The sequence below is a fragment of the Ursus arctos genome, unplaced genomic scaffold (genome assembly GCF_023065955.2).
Source record: "Ursus arctos isolate Adak ecotype North America unplaced genomic scaffold, UrsArc2.0 scaffold_9, whole genome shotgun sequence".
Taxonomy (NCBI): domain Eukaryota; kingdom Metazoa; phylum Chordata; class Mammalia; order Carnivora; family Ursidae; genus Ursus; species Ursus arctos.
Genome location: NW_026623111.1, coordinates 68,222,659 through 68,242,969, shown reverse-complemented (window position 1 = coordinate 68,242,969; position 20,311 = coordinate 68,222,659). Strand labels below are relative to the sequence as shown.

Sequence of the window (20,311 nt, the reverse complement as noted above, 5' to 3'; positions counted from 1 at the left end):
TCTGAATACCGAAGAATGCAGAACTTTTGGCATATAACAGCTCTATCACAACCTCCACACTAAGAGACTTGACAAAACTAGTATGGCCTCTAGCAGTTCAAGGCCTTGTCCCCTAGGATAACCCGAGACTCCCTTAAAATGTGTTTGTGGAAGAGCTAACAGTGCATGAGAATTGACTGTTCAGGCAAAACCTCAAGATAGGCAGATAGTACCTACGCCCCTCAGTCGGTTAAGTGTCTGCCTTTGGCTCAGGTCATGATCCCAGGATCCTGGGATCAAGCCCCACATCTAGTCCTGTGCTCAGCAGGAAGCCTGCTTCTCCCTCTTTCTCTGCACCCCACCCCATGTTCTCTCTCTCTAGTGAATAATAAAATCTTTTTTTAGAGATTAAAAAAAAAAAAATGTGTCCAGGTAAAAACTTAACCCCTGTGCTCCCTGCAGCTTGGGGGGCCACATGACCCTTCCTGGCCAGTGACATGAATGTGATAGCCTACTGTGTGGGTTTCCTGGGAAGGCCATTATTTTGCTGGGCAAAAGAGACTGGCTGATTTAGCAGGAGCTATTAACCCTTTGTAATTTCCCCTCCCTCCTTTATTCATGCTTGGAAGGAGGGCACATTTCCTAGAGAAGGAGCAGCCATCTTGAGATCCTAATGACAAAAGCCACACACACGGATGGCAGAATAGGGTACAAGAAAGAACCTGAGGGGTTTTGTTGTTGTTGTTGTTGTTGACTTCCTCAAGTAATTGCACTAGTCCTGCATAGATTGCTTCTGGACTAATAAGGAAAATAAACCCCTACTTAACTAAGCTACTATGGGTTTATTTTACGTAAGAATCTTGACCCAAGAGCCAAATATTATAAGGTCTTATAGGTTATGGTAAGGAATTAGCAGTTATCCCAAGTGCAATGGAAAGCCATTAACAAACTTTGTTCCTCAAAACATAGAGAAGTAGGTATTATAAAAGTTGGAACTGGATTGGGGCACCTGGGTGGCACAGCGGTTAAGCGTCTGCCTTCAGCTCAGGGCGTGATCCCGGCGATCCGGGATCGAGCCCCACATCAGGCTCCTCCGCTAGGAGCCTGCTTCTTCCTCGCCCACTCCCCCTGCTTGTGTTCCCTCTCTCGCTGGCTGTCTCTATCTCTGTTGAATAGATAAATAAAATCTTTAAAAAAAAAAAGTTGGAACTGGATAAACAGCAACATAAGCGGTAATGGTTGAAATGAGAAGTCCGGTTACTAGACTCTTAATACTTGAATCTACTGCTATCCTCTCCTTTTCCATAATCCCCTGGGTCGGAAGTAGCCTACTTTCCTTTCTTTTCCCTGATGGCAAGGATTTTCTTTGTATCTTTTGTGTTCTTTCAATCAGTCAGCAGTCCTGTCTCTTACTAAGTTAATGCATGCTGAAGGAAATTTAAACAAAGAATTTAAATGACTTGTTAAAAATCATACAATTAGAGAGTAACAGAGCTGGAATTCCAACCTAACTTCAGAGTTTTTGCTTTGACATTATGCTGCCTCAGTCTTCATAAAGGCGAAGGATGAATAGTTTTGAGATGACTGATTTCTTCTGGTCCAGTCTGTCCCAGTTAGTCTAATAGCAGCCTCCTGCTGAGGATAGCCACTATTAGTCATAAGAATGTCAATGCTATCTGCTGACTTTTAGCTTTCAGAATCAACATAGACCAAGTACAGAAAATGTTACAGTTACAAAACATAAAGTAGATATGATCAGTCCTGAGAATATGAAAGTAAACCAGATATTACCATTTGGGAGGTAGAAATGGACAGTTGAGGAAAACAATAGGGCTTACCCTCCTCTTACAAAATGGGAAGCCAAAAGTTTCATCATACAGTGGCAGGAATAAGACATTAAAAAGTGTAAAAGTTTTAAATATAAATAAACAGGAACGCCTGGGTGTCTTAGTTAAGGATCTGCCTTTGGCTCAGGTCCTGGGGTCAGGCTCCCTGCTCAGTGGGGAGCCTGCTTCTCCCTCTCCCTCTGTTGCTCCCCTGCTTGTGCACTTCTGTCTCCTTTCTCTCTGTTAAATAAATAAATAAATAAATAAATAAATAAATAAATAATTTTTTTCAAATTAAAAAAAATTTTAAATATAACCAAACAAAAGTAGTAAGGATAGTGACATAGTTGTATTGGGAATATATAGAGAGAAGGGTGTTAGGAGTGGAATAAGTGAACTACATCCTCAACTGTCATAGAAGAAAATGAATTAGTAATGTCTACTATTGATTAGCTAAGAAATGACAGTGTAAGCCTTTATTAGAGGCATAGAAGTCAACTGTAAAAGAGACAACTAAAAGAATTAAAAGTGGTTAATCTGAAGGGTTAGACAAGGTGGGACTGAGGACTATTGGTTTTTACTATCTGTCCTGCTGAACCATTTTTTTAAAAGATTTTATTTATTTGAAAGAGCAAGAGTGAGAGAGAAATTGAGAGAACGAGTGGGAGGAGGGGCAGAGGGAGAGGCAGACAGCCAGCTGAGCAGGGAGCCCAATGTGGGACTCGATCTCAGGACCCTGGGATCATGATGTGAGCTGAAGACAGACGCTTAACCAACTGAGCCATCCAGATGCCTCTTATTGAACCATCTTTAAACCAGATATATTCATTACTTCGAATTCATAGATTCATTACTTTTAAAAAAATGTGGTTGGACAAGCTGACATTTAACTCCCTCCAGCTCTAAAATTCAGACTTCAGAGCCAGGTGTAAAGGCTTCTATTCCACAATGACAGAAAAACTATTGGAAGCACCTCCTTTAGCACAGTCTGACAATCATTTTTTTTTAATTTTTATTTCATTTATTTATTTATTTGACAGAGAGAGAGACAGCCAGCGAGAGAGGGAACACAAGCAGGGGGACTAGGAGAGGAAGAAGCAGGCTTCCCGCAGAGGAGCCTGATGCGGGGCTCAATCCCAGAACGCTGGGATCACGCCCTGGGCTGAAGGCAGATGCTTAACGACCGAGCTACCCAGGTGCCCCTTGGCAATCATTCTTGAATGTTCTTCTTCAGTGTTCTTTAAAGTTACAGGGAAAAGGAAAGTGACTGTTCTTCATTGGCCTATGTAATTGCAAAGTATGGTGGCCTTTCCTTCTGAATCCACTAGGACTCTACAGAGCTAGCCTTGCAAACATAAACCTCTTACCAATGACTGGTTAAAATACAGTAGTAGCTATCATTCATTAAGTATATTTGTGTGTAAGATGTCAGCTTTGTGCTTTTTAAATATCTCATTTACTCAACCAAGCTGCTATTATATCCATCTTATATCCATATTATATCCATATATCCATCCTCAAGTGAAGTAACTGAGACCTCAGGAAAGGGTAATTAATTAACCAGATATGACATAGCTGATAAAAAGTTAGCACGAATTCAAAATTCTAGTTTTAGGGGTGCCTGAGTGGCTCAGTCAGTTGAGCGTCCGACTCTTGATTTCAGCTCAGGTCATGAACTCAGGGTCCTGAGACTGAGCCCCATGTCAGGCTCTGCACTTGGGAGTCTCTCTCCCTCCCCCACCGCAACACACACACACACACACACACACACACACACACACACGTGCTTGTGCTCTCTCTCTCAAAAAACAAATAACATCCTTGTTTTAATAGCTGCGCTCTATTGCCTGTTAATTACAGATTAAGTTACCTAATGGTATGAGGGGGAGGTGTTATGAATGCTGTAGGAGTTATGAATAACAGGAGGTATTGTGAGTAATAGTTTTTACCCTTTTGAATTTTCAAAGTGATTTAGGGCTGGCTTAGCTTTTCCTCTTTGCCCTAAGAAAAAAGGCACCATAGCGTAGTGATAATGGCTTAGATCGAAATTCAGCTCTACCATTTATACTATGACCTCAGGTCATTTGCTTATTTCTCTTAAGCCTTTATTTCTTTATGTACTAGACATCTCATTGAACCTACTTCTTAAGACTGCTGAGAGGGGTGCCTGGGTGGCTCAGTCGGTTAAGCGTCTGCCTTCAGCTCAGGTCATGATCTCAGGGTCCTGGGACGGAGCCCTGCATTGCATCGCATTGCATCGCGTCGGGCTCCCTGCTCAGCGGGGAGTCTGCTTCTCTCCCTCCCTCTGCCCCTCCCCCAGCTTGTGTTTGTGCATTCTCTCTCTCTAAAAAAAAAAAAAGTGCTGAAAGGGTAAAATGAACTGTGTCTATATGTGAAGCACTTAGCATAATGCCTAGTCATAGTAAGTACTCAAATCATCATTGAAGGGCTCCTTATCCTTATCTTCCCCCCCACTTTTTAATGCCACTTCAACAGCTGGGAGGGGCTCCACACAGAAAACATTTTAAACTTTCCCAGTGAGAAGTATTTTTAAAAACCACAAATATGTAAAGTCACATACTTTGCTGCTATGTTGGATCACAAAACCATCCACATTATAATTTTATTAGTGTTAATTATAACTTACAAAGAGTTGAATAGTTGATAGAGCACCGTGCTTAATGTTAACTCATTTGAGCTTCACAAGAATCCTGTAGAGTAAGTATTAATAACATCCCAATTTTACAGATTAGGAAATACCCTCAGGGAGGTGAAGTCACATACACATATAGGATTCAGGTATATGACTGTTTTCAAACCCTGGTTTCTTTTCCTAGACCAGGGAACTCCGGCAACTTAGTGGGTCAAAACTACCTGGTTCTCTTTAAATACAATTTTCTTTCTTTCTTTTTCTTTTTTTTTAGATTTTATTTTTTTAAGTGATCTCTATACCCAGCGTGGCGCTTGAACTCACGAGTCTCATGCTCTGCCAACCAAGCCATACAGGTGCCCCAACTACAGTTTTCTTCATAGAAAATATTAGGGACAGAGCCTACATATATGAAAGTCAACATATATGAGAGCAAACACACATACACGTGTAAAATGTGCTTTCTTCCTATAGGTATTGAGCAAAAAAGTTTGACAGAAACTGAACCTGCCTCTAGCCCCAGTTATGCGTTTACTTGCTGTGGGGGCTTTAAAAAGTTAATCTAACCAATCTATTCATTTATAAAATAGGTAGATAAACAGTTTTCTTCTCTACCTCCAAAGAGGCTTTTTAAAAATCTAATGAGATAATATACGTGGAAAAAAGCTCTGGAAACTGGAAACTTTCTATGCAAGTATTTGTACTACTGTAAACTTGGATTTGAGAGCCATAAAGAAAAGTTGCAGATGAAAGATGTACAAATTCGTTGTGAACTTCAATTTTTTGTGATCTTCCTGCCTCTTAAATATAAAATGACCATCAGTCACCCACATGACAGAAGTCTCTTTCCAAGTACTGTAGTATCTCACGAAAAGCCCCAGTTCAATTACTATCAAGAACTGGATTGAAAAAATACATGTAACAAACAATGATTAAGCATTGCTGCACACAAACCCGGAACTGGGTCTTTTTTTTTTTTTTCCAGTAACCAATACTTATATAAATAGGCTACTAAACCAAAAATCACATAGGTAATCTTTATGCAAGGTGATTTTCTTTCTATTTTATTACTCATGCTGGAAGCAGTGATTTATTAACCTGGATTAAGATACAATTACTTAAGTGTAATATGGTTTTTTCACAAATTCCAACAGGTTGAGTGAAAAAGGTTATCCAACTATACTGCTCTTCCTTGTGGAAACAATCCCTTATGATACGATACGGTTTTTCCCAAGCCTTGATTATCGTTGCCCTTGAAAGGACAACATTTTCTCTGCCCACCGGAAATCGCGCTTAGTTTAAACTAAAATGTGAGATTGCATAATTTCTCGGGATGGGGCAGGCGGATAGGGGGCGGCTCGCGGAACAGTTGATCTTCTCCCCACGTCCCTTTTAAGACAGGAAAATACATTTGCATCCCTTGGCTGATGGTGAGCTTCAAGTTTCAAAGCAGCATCTGGACTGCGGACACCGTCAGCTATCTTTGTAACTTGGAGAGAAATTACCACATTTAGGAAAACAAGCGGAGCTAAGCCTCGAAGGTCGCCTCGCAAGACCCGGAGGTAGCGGGTCAAAGGCGGGCGAACCGGGAAGCCTTGCCCTCCTCTGGACTTCGTCCCTCCCAGATTTCTGAGCTGGCGAGCAGCCGCTCCGCACTGCAGCCCGAGCCAATTGTGAAAGACCTAATCAGGCCCAGCCCAGCGGAAGGAACGGTTTCAGAGTTGTTTCTCTTTGATAAAAGGAGCCCTTCCTTGCTCTTGCTTCTCCTCTCTTCGGTGTTTGACGGAAGCACCCTCCAGAAGCGATTTAGGGATTGGTGAAAGGAAGCACACCAAAAGCTCTCCGCGACGAGAAGGATGAAATTCTTTCTGCGGTGCCTCCAGCTTCTGCCCTTACTGATCATCTTCACCTTAGAGTCTCTTCTGAAGCTTTTTATTCCTAAGAAGAGAAAATCAGTTACTGGAGAAATCGTCCTGATTACTGGAGCTGGACACGGAATTGGGAGACTAACTGCCTATGAATTTGCCAAACTTAAAAGCAAACTGGTTCTGTGGGATATAAATAAGGTAATAGTGCTTCCTATGCTTTACTTTCTGGCACCTTTAATTGTAGTCATGGATGCATTCTGTAGGCAACAACCCCGTACAGCATCTCTGTAAAGTATGGAGGGAAAAAATTTCTATTGGCATTTTATAGATCCATTAATGTTTATCATTACAGGATAAATGGACCTAGAGGATGTAAGATTCCCAGTTACTACCCATCATTAATTTTGCATTGTAAATGTGTCCTAACTTTCGCCCAGAAAAGAATTTGTGATCTCCTCCAGAGCCCGATTTCACTGATCCCTCTATCTTAAACAAATGGAAAGAATAATGGTTTTAAGCTAGTCTATTAAGAGGTTTGCACCTATTATGGAAAAAATTGTACTAGCCATTACTGAGATAAGTGGGTTTAAAAGATACCCAACAGAAAGCAATATTACTGTATCATAGCAATTGCCAAAAATAATTTTTTAAAATGATCTTTTAGTTAAAAAACAACATAAAAGAAAAAACTCTTTGGGGTACCCGGCTGGCTCAGTCAGTAAAGCATGCGACTCCTGATCTCGGAGTAGTTGAGTTCGAGCCCCATGTCAGGCCTCAAGTTTACTTAAAAAAAGTAAAATTAAACAAAAAATTTGAAAAAAAAAATAAAAGGAAAAACTCTTCGACGTACATAATGTTTTACAAGAATAGGTGTAGGCTTAAGGAAGAGAGGAGGATTTAGAATCTAACCTTTTATGTGGCCAGTGGTAGATGGACGGAGAGGTTTCTGCAAGGCACCTAAGGCCTGAAAAGCCAGCCCTGCACATTAGTCAACGTCCAGCGCCCTAGCTGCAAACAAAAATTCAGGGAATGTGAAGTTCGATAAGAGTTCTCCCAGTGAGCAGGTGGTTGAGATAGTGATCAACAAGGACTTACTGAGTATTTGTTGCTCTGGTAATCAGTAAGAGCACAGTGGTGAATAGGCAAATAATCTTGTAGGGAAAATAGGCTTTAACTAATTAGACCTGCAACAAAAGATACAAACTAGGCCCAGTCTAATCTGATGTGGTCACTGGTGGTGAATGTCAGGCATGGCAGTAGGGTCAAACTCAGCAGAGCTCTCCACCTCTTCATGAGCCACCTCCTAACTTCCTAGAGCTTTAGATTCCTTTTCTGCAAAATGGGTAAAATAACAGTACTTGCCTTAAAGGACTAGGGAGGATTATACCAAATGGTACCCACAAAGCATTTAGCAGTGTCTGGCGTATGGTAAACACACATTAGTTACTTCCATTCACAAAGTGAAGTTTAAGCTAACATTGGAGGATTTAGGGCTAAGAATTAGGTTACACATCTGTGTTAATGGCTGCCAATGCCCTGTGCTCATTTGTACAAAATTTTCTCTGATTCGGAGTGGAATGCATTTATTCAACAAATATTTATTGAGTGCCTACTATCTGTCAGGCACTGTTCTAATGCAGAACTGAGGACATAGTGGTAAGAAAAACACAAACTTCATGAACAAGGGATGCTAAACAAGATATGCTGTATAATAAATTATGTAATTGCTAAAAGGTGATAAGTATAAAGAAAAGTAAAATATGAAAGGGTATAAGGTCTCTATGGTGGTGGAGGGGGCAGGGATGAACGTGTGGATCTTACACAGAAAGCCTCATGAGATGGAGATAGTTGGGTCAAGATCAGGAGAGTCAGCCCCCCCATTCTCTGCGGGATCCGCAAATGCAGAGCATGGCACAGAGTGAGGGAAGAGAGAGAAGTAAAAGAAAAGTCTAGATCTGTGCCTTCCAACACGACAGTAGGTAGTGGCTACTAACCACTTAGGGTTGTTGAGCATTTGAAATGTGGCTCATCTGAATTGAGATGTGATGGTGGTGTAATTACACCCAGGATTTCAAAGACAGTATGAGAAAAGGAATGTTGACTATCTTACTAACAACCGTTATATGGATTACATGTTGAAATATAATATTTCATAATAATAACAACAAATATTCCAAAATAATATTTTGGCTATATTAAGTTGAATAAAATATACTACTAAATTTTATTTTTTCAATAAATGTGTGGCTACTAGAAAAATTAAAATTAAGTACGTGGCTCACATTATATTTTATGAGACAGCGCTGGTCTAGAAACTTAAGTAGCAGCAGCTCCAGATCAAGTTTCCCGTAAGCTATTGTTTGTGCTTCGGCTTTTCCTGGAGGAGCCAGTGAAGGGTTCTGAGCCAGATTCTAGGCTGTTGGGTTGCAGGGAGAGCAGTTAGGAGACCACTGGTAATCCAGGCAGGAGATGATGCTGGTTTTGCAGACCAGGGAGGTAGTAGTGGAAGTGGTCAGAAAATTAAGGACAGGGGCGCCTGGGTAGCTCAGTCCTTAAGCGTCTGCCTTCGGCTCAGGGCGTGATCCCGGCGTGATCCCGGCGTGATCCCGGCGTTCTGGGATCGAGTCCCACATCGAGTCCCACATCGAGTCCTACATCGGGCTCCTTCGCTGGGAGTCTGCTGCTTCCTCTCCCACTCCCCTGCTGTGTTCCCTCTCTCGCTGGCTGTCTGTCACATAAATAAATAAAATCTTAAAAAAAAAAATTAAGGACAATGTAGTATTTATTATGTTAAATTCATTGCATTTAAATAAACCATCTATTATTTTAAGGCTATTTCCTTCCCACTTTTTTTGTGGGTGAAATATACATATATACTTAATGAAATTACAATGATAGTAACTGATAGTTTGGTTTTAATGTCCTTAATTGGCCAAATAAGAGATTGGCAGTCCTAGTTCAGTATATACACAGTATATACACCGCAGTCTACTTTTCTTGAAATTTTACAGGTTTTAAAATTATGAAAGTCTGAGAACCACTAAACCTGACTGGGTAGGGGGAAATTTCAAGCAGTGCAGGCAGCAGAACCTAGAGATGTAAAACTTTTGGGCTGGTGACTGTACGGAGAATGAGTGAAAAAGAGGAGAGTTTTGGATTGTTTTCAGATCAAGCAGGAAGGGCAGGGAGGGGCCAGATCAAATTCTTTCCCCCAGCGTTCAAAGACAAATTGTCCCCAGAGACAGATTCCTCAGATTAAGTCAAGCAGCAAGGGTAGCAAAGATATCCTTCTCAGGGTGACATCTTCCTACTCATCGTGAAGTCCACAGAAAAGGAGCATGAATTTTGGGAGGGATGAGCGGTGGCTTCAGCTTTGTTACTCTGCTGAGACCGATGCCATGAATTTTTTATTGTTTTATGTAGATAATCACATTTCTTGACCAGTCTGTCACCTCCATGCCTCATTAGATAAGTTTGTGAAGATAAATTTATAGCAAGTGGTGAGCACCTACTGTATGCTCAAAGACTGTTTATCAGATGTTAAAGTGTATTAATGAATGGAAAAAAGCAATGGAAAGAATGAGGAAAACATGTAGATGTTTAGTAGTCTAGGTAATGGGCAAAAAGCTTTGGTTGTGGGGATAGAGGCAAAGAATGATAAGTAAAGACTTAAAGGAGAACCGAAGATTAAAAATTGAGAACTGAGGGGCACCTGGGTGGTCGGTTAAGCAGCTGCCTTCGGCTCAGGTCATGACCCCAGGGTCCTGGGACTGGGCTCCCTGCTCAGCGGGGAGTCTGCTTCTCCCTTTCCCTTTCCCTCTGCCCCCCTCTTCTGCTCATGCTCTTGCGCACATCCCCGCCCGTGCGCGCTCTCGCTCAAATAAATAAAATCTTAAATAAATAAAATAAAATAATAAAAAATAAAAATTGAGAACTGAATCCAGCACATTATGAAAAAATTAACAAGGGAAATGTTGAAGAATGATGAGCAGTTCCACTGTGCCGAGAAAACATTTAAGGGTCTGCTTATTTTTTTATTTCTTACCAAATGAATATGGAGACTGTCTAAAATTTTTCCTGGCAGAATTTTGAACTTAAATCTGTTGCATGGTTCAGGAGGTGTGGAGTGCAGACCTTGGCCCTAAGTGAGGAAGACCAGGGAAATAGCCAAAAGCATGACTGCAGATGTAAAGGAAGGACGTGTTTGTCACCGCACACTCTGTTCATTGATGGAGAAAGCCAACGGTACTAAGCGCATCTCCACAACTGCAATAAAGGGCAAATGGAGTTTTACTGTAGAATCTGTTCCAAAGAGGACTTTATGAATACCAAAAGAATCAGCACCATATAATTTTTAAAACTTTCTTTATTGTGGTAAAATATGTATTACATAAAAATTTCCATTTTAGCCATTTTTAAGTGTTCAGTTTAGTTGTGTCGAGCACATTCACGTTGTTACGAAATGACCTCTACTATCCATCTCCAGAACTTTTTTGTCATCCCCAAATGGAACTTTGCACCCATTAAACAATACTCCCCAGCCCCTCTCCCCCAGCCTCTGGCAACCACCATTCTGCTTTCTGTCTCCGTGTATCTGACTATGCTAGGTATCTCATATAACTAGAATTGTGCCATATTTGTCCTTTTGTATCTGGTTTGTTTCACTAACTTAATATCATCACGGTTCATCCATGCTGTAGAATGTGTCAGAATTTTATCCCTTTTGAAGGCTGAATAATATTCCATCGTATGTATATACTACATTAATGAAATATACTTTTAAAGGAAGGGGCCAAATGCTGCCTGATGTTTCGATGTCCCTTGGGGAATAAGGGCTCCTCATCAGAGGACAAACAACAGTTTGTGTGAGAGATTTCAGCAAAAGGGAAAACACCCGATTTCCTTTTACTATCACAGTAAACTCACTGAGCAAACTGCGAATTCTTTCCATAGCTGTCCAGATTTGGGTTTTCTGCAAGAGGAATTACAGTTTACCAGCAAATTCGCACACTAGTGTTCTGCTCTACTGTTCTCTCTGTGGGTAAATGTAGTCAGTCCATCCACGTGTGCGTTACCGACAATAATTTCTTGGCTTGCAGAGTTCACAAACTAACCCTCAATCCAAGGTATGGTTTGAGACGTTCTTTACAATGAAAAAGCTACAACACTGGTACAGGCAAACCAACACACAAGCAAAAATGGAAACAAAAAAAGAAAAACGAAAACAGAACCCTCCGGTCTGGTCATGAATATAAGGTGACAAAATCAACACTCCAGACTGGGCTCGCCATTCCTTTTCTCAAATCCGCTCTCCTTGTGACTTCCGTGTGACTTGTTGCAACACCGTGTTGCCAGTTCCTTAAACTAAAAAAGGAACAACTTCAGCTTAGGTTCTTCCCACCTTCCTTATCTCATCCCAAATCCTGCTGATTTGGCCTCCTAAACATAGGTTTTAAGGCTCATTCTTTTTACATTGTTTCTAGTCATGTCACAGTTCAAGTTTGTATCATCTGTTGGCCAAATCATTGCAAACTGCCTACTATGTTTCTCTCTTCCTGCAGTCTTGACCCCTAAAATCTGTTCTCCATACTTTAGCAAGTGTAATCAGTATAATACACAAATCTGATTCTATAATTTAATCAGTGCCCTCCTCTAAGTTTTTGGATAAAATATAGTATGACACACAATGCCCTTTAATCGGACTCCTACTGGCCTTGAGCTTTATGACCCAGCACGGCAATCTGGTAATATTTTACCACTGGACCTTTCTCCTATCCATCCCTTTGCTTACACTCCCCCTGCCTGCCCTTTCCCCTATTGACCTGTCTGTTCTACTCACCCTTAAGACCTAACTGGTACCTTTTCTTTTAGAATTGTATTTCATGCCCCTCCTCTGCGTTCCCATAACTCTCTGTATATTGTTCTGTTATTACACTTACCACAGTGTATCAGTTTGAACCATGTGAAACTGCCAATATTCAATCCTTTATTCTGACACAATAACAATTTCATATGTCCTACCTAAATCTTATACTTACTTTATGTTTCTTTCTACTAGACTGTGAGCTTGCTGAGGTCAGTACTCTGTCTCATTCATATTTCTTTTTTAAAAAATATTTTATTTATTTATTTGTCAGAGAGAGAGGGTGAGTGAGCACAAGCAGGGGGAGTGGAAGGCAGTGGGAGAAGCAGGCTCCCCGCTGAGCAGGGAGCCCGATGTGGGACTTGATCCCAGGACCCTGGGATCATGACCTGAGCCAAAGGCAGACGCTTAACCGACTGAGCCACCCAGGCACATAAGGTTCTTCTAAGCACTGTGACTATGAGCTAAACATTAAAATGTTAAAAGAGTGAGTGAATGAATGAATGAATGTAATTAACCCCTTATTTATTTAGCTAGAAAATTGATGTATGAATAGTTTTTAATGACACAGAAAGGAAAAGTTTAATATTATTTTTTAAATATTAATATGAAACACACACACATTCACGAAGTATATAAAATTCATGAATATAAAACTGAATGAATATGTGAATATGAATAGTATTTTAAGATTTTTATGTTCTTTACAAAAGCTTGCTTTAAGTTTGGTTCCAAATAAAAGAAGCTAGTCAAAGTACTAAGAGCAGAGTGTACCTGTGTCCCTGCCAGAAATGTGTCCAGTTAAATTCTTGCCTAACACTAGTTCAAACAATCTGACCTTAATATTTTCAGCTGTTGATATATAATATGTTCATGTCATTTAATTTGTTTTCTTTATCAAACTTTTTGTCGCCTTTCCTAGCACGGAATTGAGGACACAGCTGCTGAATGCAGGAGGCTGGGTGCGAAGGCTCATGCCTTTGTGGTAGACTGCAGTAACCGAGAAGATATTTACAGCTCTGCAAAGAAGGTGAAATTTTGCATTTGGTTAGGATCAGATCATGTCAGAGCCTGGAGGGATTCTGGAGATGACACCAACATGATGCAGACAAAGTAGCCGAAGTTTTGTGATTTGCCCAAAGTTGTGCAGCCAGCTAGTGGCAGACCCAGACTTCATTGTGTTCTAGAATCTTTCCATAGAGAGCTTGTTAAAAAATGACACCCCAGAGGTTTGCTTTTAGCGGATCAAGGGCTGGGCCCAGGAATCTGCCTGTTTAGTATGCCACATACCCACACCTCAGCCATGTGATTCTGCTACAAGTAAATTCTTCGATGACACTGCAAATCATTGATAGGGTCTTCAGACGCCCAAAGAACTGGGTTAGGGAGTTAGGATAAATTTAACTGATTATCAGGCTTTGATCATAGATAGATTTATCTCTATAAAGCAGTATTTGCCTCTTCTATATACAACTGAGACATGCTATGTATATATAATGTAGCTTCACTCCGAATGCATTCATATATCTACTTGTTAACTAAATGCTACAATAGTAAGAAAGTCAATAGAATTATCTGGGCAAAGTTCTCAAAATACACATTCCTGGACCTTACTCCTAGATAATCTGATCCAGTACAGTATAAAGATTCTGTTTCAATCAGCCTTGAGAACCTCCTTGTTTGGGGAATTTTAGATTTGAGGATATTTTTAACTTCTACTTTTGAATTGTAAGCTTTTATCTCAAGCTAATGCCTCTATTACTGGTGAGGCCTGAGCTAAGTCGAAAGAATAAGTAGAAATCGGGGCACCTGGGTGGCTCAGGCAACTGACCTGATACTGGCTCAGGTCATGATCTCAGGGTTGTGAGATCGACCCGGCATCAGGCTCTGCCCTGGGTGTGGCGCTTGCTTAGGATTCTCTCTCTCCCTCTCCCTCTCCCTCTCCCCACACTCCACCCCTGCCCCTCTCTCCCTCCCTCTCTTAAAAAAACAAAAAACAAAAAAACCCTGACTAAGTAGAAATTACTTAGTGGAAAATAGCTTGGTGGGAAATAGCTTTCCTGGAACAGGGTACAGTAAGAGCAAGGCCTGTAGACAAGAAACATCTGCATTTACGAGTTACTATTTTACTCGAATTAACGATGATTTTCCTTTAGAGAGATGTACAGTCTTCCAGTTACTACTGGCTGTATCAGTGCAAGTGACTTAACCTCTCCATGTCTAAGTTTCCCCAGTTATAAAATGGGGATCACAGCAGTACCTACCTCAGGGTTGTTAGGAGGATTAAGTGAATTAATGATGTAAAGTTTTTGGATCAGTATGTGGCACACAGTGATTGCTTCTAGACTCATCTGGGAATAGGCTGTTCTGGAAAAGGTAATTTCATTATTTGAACCTATTCCATGTGTTTTAACCCTCGTGTTTTTACTGAACTTGCTCAGGGATACACGATATGCTTAAACAGAATATGCACAATGACATGTGATTATCAGATATTTTGAAGTTATTTTGATGTGGTTACTTTAGTATCAGGATATTTTTATGTCCCCTAACCATTTAAACTCATGGCTTGCTTTCGTTATTGAGAAATGTGCAGAGCAGACGTTCACGATGCGGGGAGACAATAGGTGATGATGGGGAGCTCAAGGATGAAGGAAGGGACAAGTGTGGAGGAAGGGATAAGGAAGGGCAAATTCTTTGGCAGTGTAAAAGAGTAATTTATATTTTAAGTCATAGTAGTTTGGAGGCATTACTCCAGCTCCATCACTTCTAACCACATACACTGTCCTGTTCTTCTCAATATCTGAGGGGCATTATTCTGAACAACAGTTTTCATATCACACTAGAGATGTGGATATAAGTACAGATAGTGTTGCTCAAGGGCCCAGTGTCTTAGCTTGACTCTTTCATACCTTAAATACAACCTGATGACAAGCTTTCAGCAGTCGGCACACTGGTGTCCTACTGGGTCGCTGATGGGCATTCCACCTCCTGGCTTCCTTTCTGTTTGAGCCTTGAGGTTTGTCTTGAGCTCTGAAGTCAGAGGATCTGGGAGAGTCTCAGCTCCATGTGACCTTGAATAGCCATGTGGCCTTGGGCAACAAATAGCCATTCTGTGTTTCACGTTTCTCATCTCTAAAGTGAGCATACCAAGAGTTGCCAGCTCATGGAATTATTGTGAGAATTAAATGAGATAAATAATGAAATCGTGCAAAATGCATAGCACAATGAAAGCCTTTAACAGGCTATTTGTCACCTCCCCCTCAGGTCCCCAGCACACTGCAGCACTATCTAAATATGATAACTCTTTACAGAAGTTAGCTTTTATTTGGAACACAGTGTATAACAGAGGGCATTGTAACTCTAGGGTCTATCCACCAAGAAGCTTAGCTACTCAAAGAACTGTAAAAATATCAGATAAGATATTCTGGCGTTGCCAGCCGTTAGGCCAACTGCCACCCATGGGAGGAAGGTTGGTGAGCAACAGAATGGAGTGACTACAAAAATAAAGAAATAGAAGATGTGACCAGCTTAATGGTATAATCAGTTTTACATAAATCCCCAGATAGTCCCTACATTTGCCAATTAATTAAAACAATTTTTTGCTTACCTTTTGAAATAGTATTAAAGAAATAAATGCTGTGGGATTTTTGTTTGTGGAGGGGGGGTGTTTGTTGTTGTCGTCGTTGTTTTTGCCACTGGTTTTGTTTTTATTAGCCAACTGCCTCTCAAGGTAAAATCGATAGAGCAAAGTCAAGAGACTAAATTGCAAAAGAAAACTTCTACCTAGCCAGACTTACAGGCAGAGCTGTTTTGAAATTAAGTAGTTAAGATTAAAAGGTTCTTTTTTCCATATTGGCACATAGATTATAAAACTACATTTCCCCCTGCATCTAATGGAGGAACACATAGTTCTTTAATAATCCTTGCATGCAAACCTTCCTTCATAACTCTTAATGTTGCGGATATTTGTCTTATTTTTAAAGGTGAAGGAAGAAATCGGAGATGTTAGTATTTTAGTAAATAATGCTGGTGTAGTCTACACATCGGATTTGTTCTCAACACAAGACCCTCAGATTGAAAAGACTTTTGAAGTTAATGTACTTGCACATTTCTGGGTAGGTATGACTTCTTTGATGAAAACATTCCCTTTTGTAAAACCCAAAGACTATGTTTAAAGTGGAGATTTCAGGGCACCTGACTGGCTCAGTCGGTTAAGCGTCTGCCTTCAGCTCAGGTCATGATCCCAGGGTCCTGGGATCAAGTCCCACATCGGGCTCCTTGCCCATTGGGGAACCTGCTGCTCCCCCTACTTGTGTTCTCTCTCTGTCTGACAAATAAATCAATAACATCTTTAAAATGGAGATTTCAGCAGACATAAAGATGTATCAAATTAATACTGAAGTTTTCTGCAGGTACTAAGGATAACATACAAAGAGGAAATTTTTCAGGGCACCTGGCTGGCTCATTTGGAAGAGCATGAGACTCTTGATCTTGGGGTCATGAGTTTGAGCCCCACATTGGGTGGAGAGATTACTAAAAAAAATAAATAGACTTTAAAAAAACAAAGGTCATTTTTCATGCTGTGACCAAATCTCATCAACCATTTTTTCTCCCCCCTTAAAAATATTAATAATAATTAATTAATAATAAACTTGAGGTGTTCTGTATGTTTTAATTTTAAGCTAGATTCTTACATCTATGTGATCTTGTTTATGAAGGAAGGGATTAGGGGTCATCTGTGTGGTTCTATTAAAGGTGAGCCCAGTTTGCTTTCAGATTCTCATGAGACTCAGGCCTTGAGTATTTTCTGGCCCCAAAGTTGCCAACTCTTCATAAACCTCACCATGCAAGGTCTATAGATACAGATAGAGAGAGATAGAGTGAGGGAGAGAGAGTGAGTGAGAGTTTCTGAAGAGGCTAAAAATTGCCCAAATGGCCAGTTCCTGAAAGGGTCCCTCAAAGTTTTCTTGGATATGACTTTGGGATACATAATCTCTAAAGAATATTGGAATTGGTGAAAATGTGATATTATGTCAATATTCCCAGATTATTGGCATCTGTCTTTGTATCTTTTTTTTTTTTTAAGATTTTATTCATTTATTTGACAGAGAAAGAGCACAAGTAGGCAGAGTAGCAGGCAGAGGCAGAGGGAGAAGCAGGCTCCCCGCTCAGCAAGGAGACTGATGCAGGATTTCATCGCAGGACCCTGGGATTATGACCTGGGCCAAAGGCAGATGCTTAACTGACTGAGCCACCCAGGCACACTGTGTATCTTTATAACTGACGAATTTGTCTGTCTTTCTGCCTTTATTAGAATGTAGGGCATCGTCTTAATGTTTTGAATCCCCATCACATAGTAGGTGCTCCATAAATATTTACTGCATGAATCCTTCAGTGACTACTGGAAGATTGCTATTCATTTCAGTATTTTGATGACATAACCAAACTATTTTCTAACAATTTCACATTACATAGAGAGTCTTTTTGATAACTCTAGATTATTACATCTATTCAATATATGAAATGATAGAAAACATCAGTGACAAAAGGGGTAGGGGATCAGGGGATATTAGAAGTTCACAATTTAAATGAAATGGATTCTCAAAGTTTTCAGTATCCATTGCTTTGCTTTGTTTTTCCAATCTAGGCATCCTATCCAGTTGCCTTTATTTGCCACATTCGGCAATTAATTGGGTTTTTTTCCTTTATTACAGGAAAAATGTTAACAAAATATAGCTTTGTTTGGAAATATTTCCAATATTTGTCTGCAAATCAGAAATAATCATATATCTTTTTCTCTTAATAAACACTATTTCTAGACTACAAAAGCATTTCTTCCAGTGATGATGAAGAATAATCATGGCCATATTGTCACTGTGGCTTCAGCAGCTGGGCATACTGGCGTCCCCTTCTTACTTGCTTATTGGTAAGTGAGTGGGTGTTTCCTTAATTTATTTCCAGGTTTAACTTCTGTGTGATTTCTTACCCTGTCTAATGAAAGCTGCCGTTAATGATGATAAACTTGAAATTGCCCAAATAGTCAGGAAGTTGCACAAAGTCTCTCGTACAACAGCATTATCAACCATTAATCCCTTCCAGGCCGACCATTCTACAGGTGGCTGCAGGGAAATTATCCAATTAGAAGCCAGCTCTTTTTTTTTTTTTTAAGATTTTATTTATTTATTTAAGAGAACACTAGAGCGAGAGAATAAGCTGATGCAGGGCTCCACCCCAGGACCCTGAGATCATGACCTGAGCTGAAGGCAGACGCTTAACTGAGCCACCCCCTAGCAGCCAGCTCTTAAAGCATTTCTTATCCCTTTTGGCAGCAAGAAATCATAAAAACAAGAGTGATATTTTTGTACCATGAATAAAAGTTAATAATTTTAATAAAGCAATTTCGTGGAAACAAAACAGTGTTAAAAGAAAGAGTATAATCTGGGATTCTAAACATTAAAAGCATCCAAAGAGTGGAATTGTTGTAAAAAAATTATAATAGTTATCCATTTAAAAACCCATGCCATTGTAATACCTGAAGAACGTACTACAGCAAGCAGGACACTGTAACGGTGTGCTCCACTGTATACCGTCAAGAACTGATCAGTGAGGCCACCATACCCCAGATGATCCTACTGGTTACACACACCGCAACAGTGCTTGGCCACTTCTATATTTTAGCAAATAACTCTTAAAATGTTCAATTGCTGTGCAATAATATCTATTGTCAAATAAATATACATACAAATATGCTCAAATTTGTTTTCTACCATCATGCCCTTTTGGAATTAAGTATCTAAATTCTAGAAACAACAGAGTTGTATGGGTATAAATATATAAACAGAGGCATGGGTGGGTATCTTGTTATATATACACACGTATGTATCTAAAAGATCTATATCTTGCATTTTACAAGTCCCCAAGGATATATACCAAGCCATTTTGCTCTAACCACACCTAGAGAGTGGTCATCCTTTGGTAATGACAAATAATTTTATTCTGGTCCTTTTATTCATCTATATTTTCTTTTTTTTCTTAACATATATTTAATAGTTTTTAAAATCAACACAGACTTGGATTGAGGTTTTTTCCTAAAAGACGAAATGACCGCAGAGGCAGTCACAGAGCAGATCGACGGTCCAGAGCCAGTAGAAGTTAGCTGATTGTCCCCTGGCCATCCGAGGTGGATACCGTCTGGCATTCCTTCACTTGATGAAAGATAGCTGCAAGTGTTGCTGCTCAGCTGGTACACAACACCCTGCTCGCCTGCCAGGTTCTTAGCCCCAGGCATCGACATAAGCCAAGAGAATCTGCGTCCAGCAGGGCCGGGAAGGCTGTCATGCCTCCTCCTTCTCTTTGCCATAGTAAATACTGTAGCTCTTTTGATTCAGGCTTGGTTCTACTCCACTGAACGTGCAGCAGGGAAAATCAAGAGAGAATGTGTTTTGTGTGAGAAACAAATTTATTTTGGTCCCTGTTGATAGTGCTTTCAGCAAGACCTCACCGAGTCTTGTCAAAGCAGAAACGACACACACAGTTGTGCGGATTGCAGACTACACAATTCTAGGCTGCACTATTCATTTTCAGGTCCCTTTAAACTCGGAAGGTTTTCCAGGAGATGGCAGTGAAGTCGCTTGAGAAGACTAGGTTTTTTTTCTTCACACAAAGGCACCCTTTGGGCTGAAAGGCAGGGTCACAAGCACACAAGTGGTTGTGCACTTCCGGATTTGGGATGGTGTGGCGGCTTGCTTGCCCCTGCAGGACTCTCAGCCACACGTGGCCGGAGCGGCTACAGTGTGTGATCCTTCGTGACCATCACCGTCTTTTTTTTCAGTTGACTCTGGTTTTTTGCTCAGCATCTGATCAATGATAGAGCTTTCACAGAGACACACCGAAGGCCTCTCCCGGCGGAAAGCAGTGTCTATCGGTGGTTGTTACTAACAAATGGGCAATGTGACTGAGACACTGCTTTTTAACACATGAATTTTACTGAAGTGTAGCATACATGGGTAAAAGCGCAGAAATCATAAATGTGCTGCTCAGTGAGCTACTGTAAAGTGGGCACATCTATTTAACCACCGTGCAGGTCAAAAAATAGGACAAGGCCTTAGAAGCCCTTCTAGAA

General features: G+C 40.5%; 1 protein-coding gene across 4 annotated transcripts in view; it reads left to right on the top strand.

Annotated features, from left to right (window-relative positions):
• Positions 1-20,311, top strand: part of HSD17B11 (hydroxysteroid 17-beta dehydrogenase 11) — a 39,352-nt gene that overhangs the window by 658 nt on the left and 18,383 nt on the right. For 2 of the 4 annotated variants that reach the window (XM_048211914.2, XM_048211916.2), the window contains 4 exons: positions 5,853-6,521; positions 13,109-13,216; positions 16,173-16,304; positions 18,009-18,115. In XM_048211914.2, the coding sequence (XP_048067871.1) occupies positions 6,312-6,521; positions 13,109-13,216; positions 16,173-16,304; positions 18,009-18,115 (557 nt within the window). In that variant the 5' untranslated portion in view covers positions 5,853-6,311. Of the gene's footprint in view, positions 1-4,734; positions 6,522-13,108; positions 13,217-16,172; positions 16,305-18,008; positions 18,116-20,311 lie in introns of those variants that run through there. The other 2 variants (XM_048211915.2, XM_057309906.1) reach the window with 2 other exon arrangements.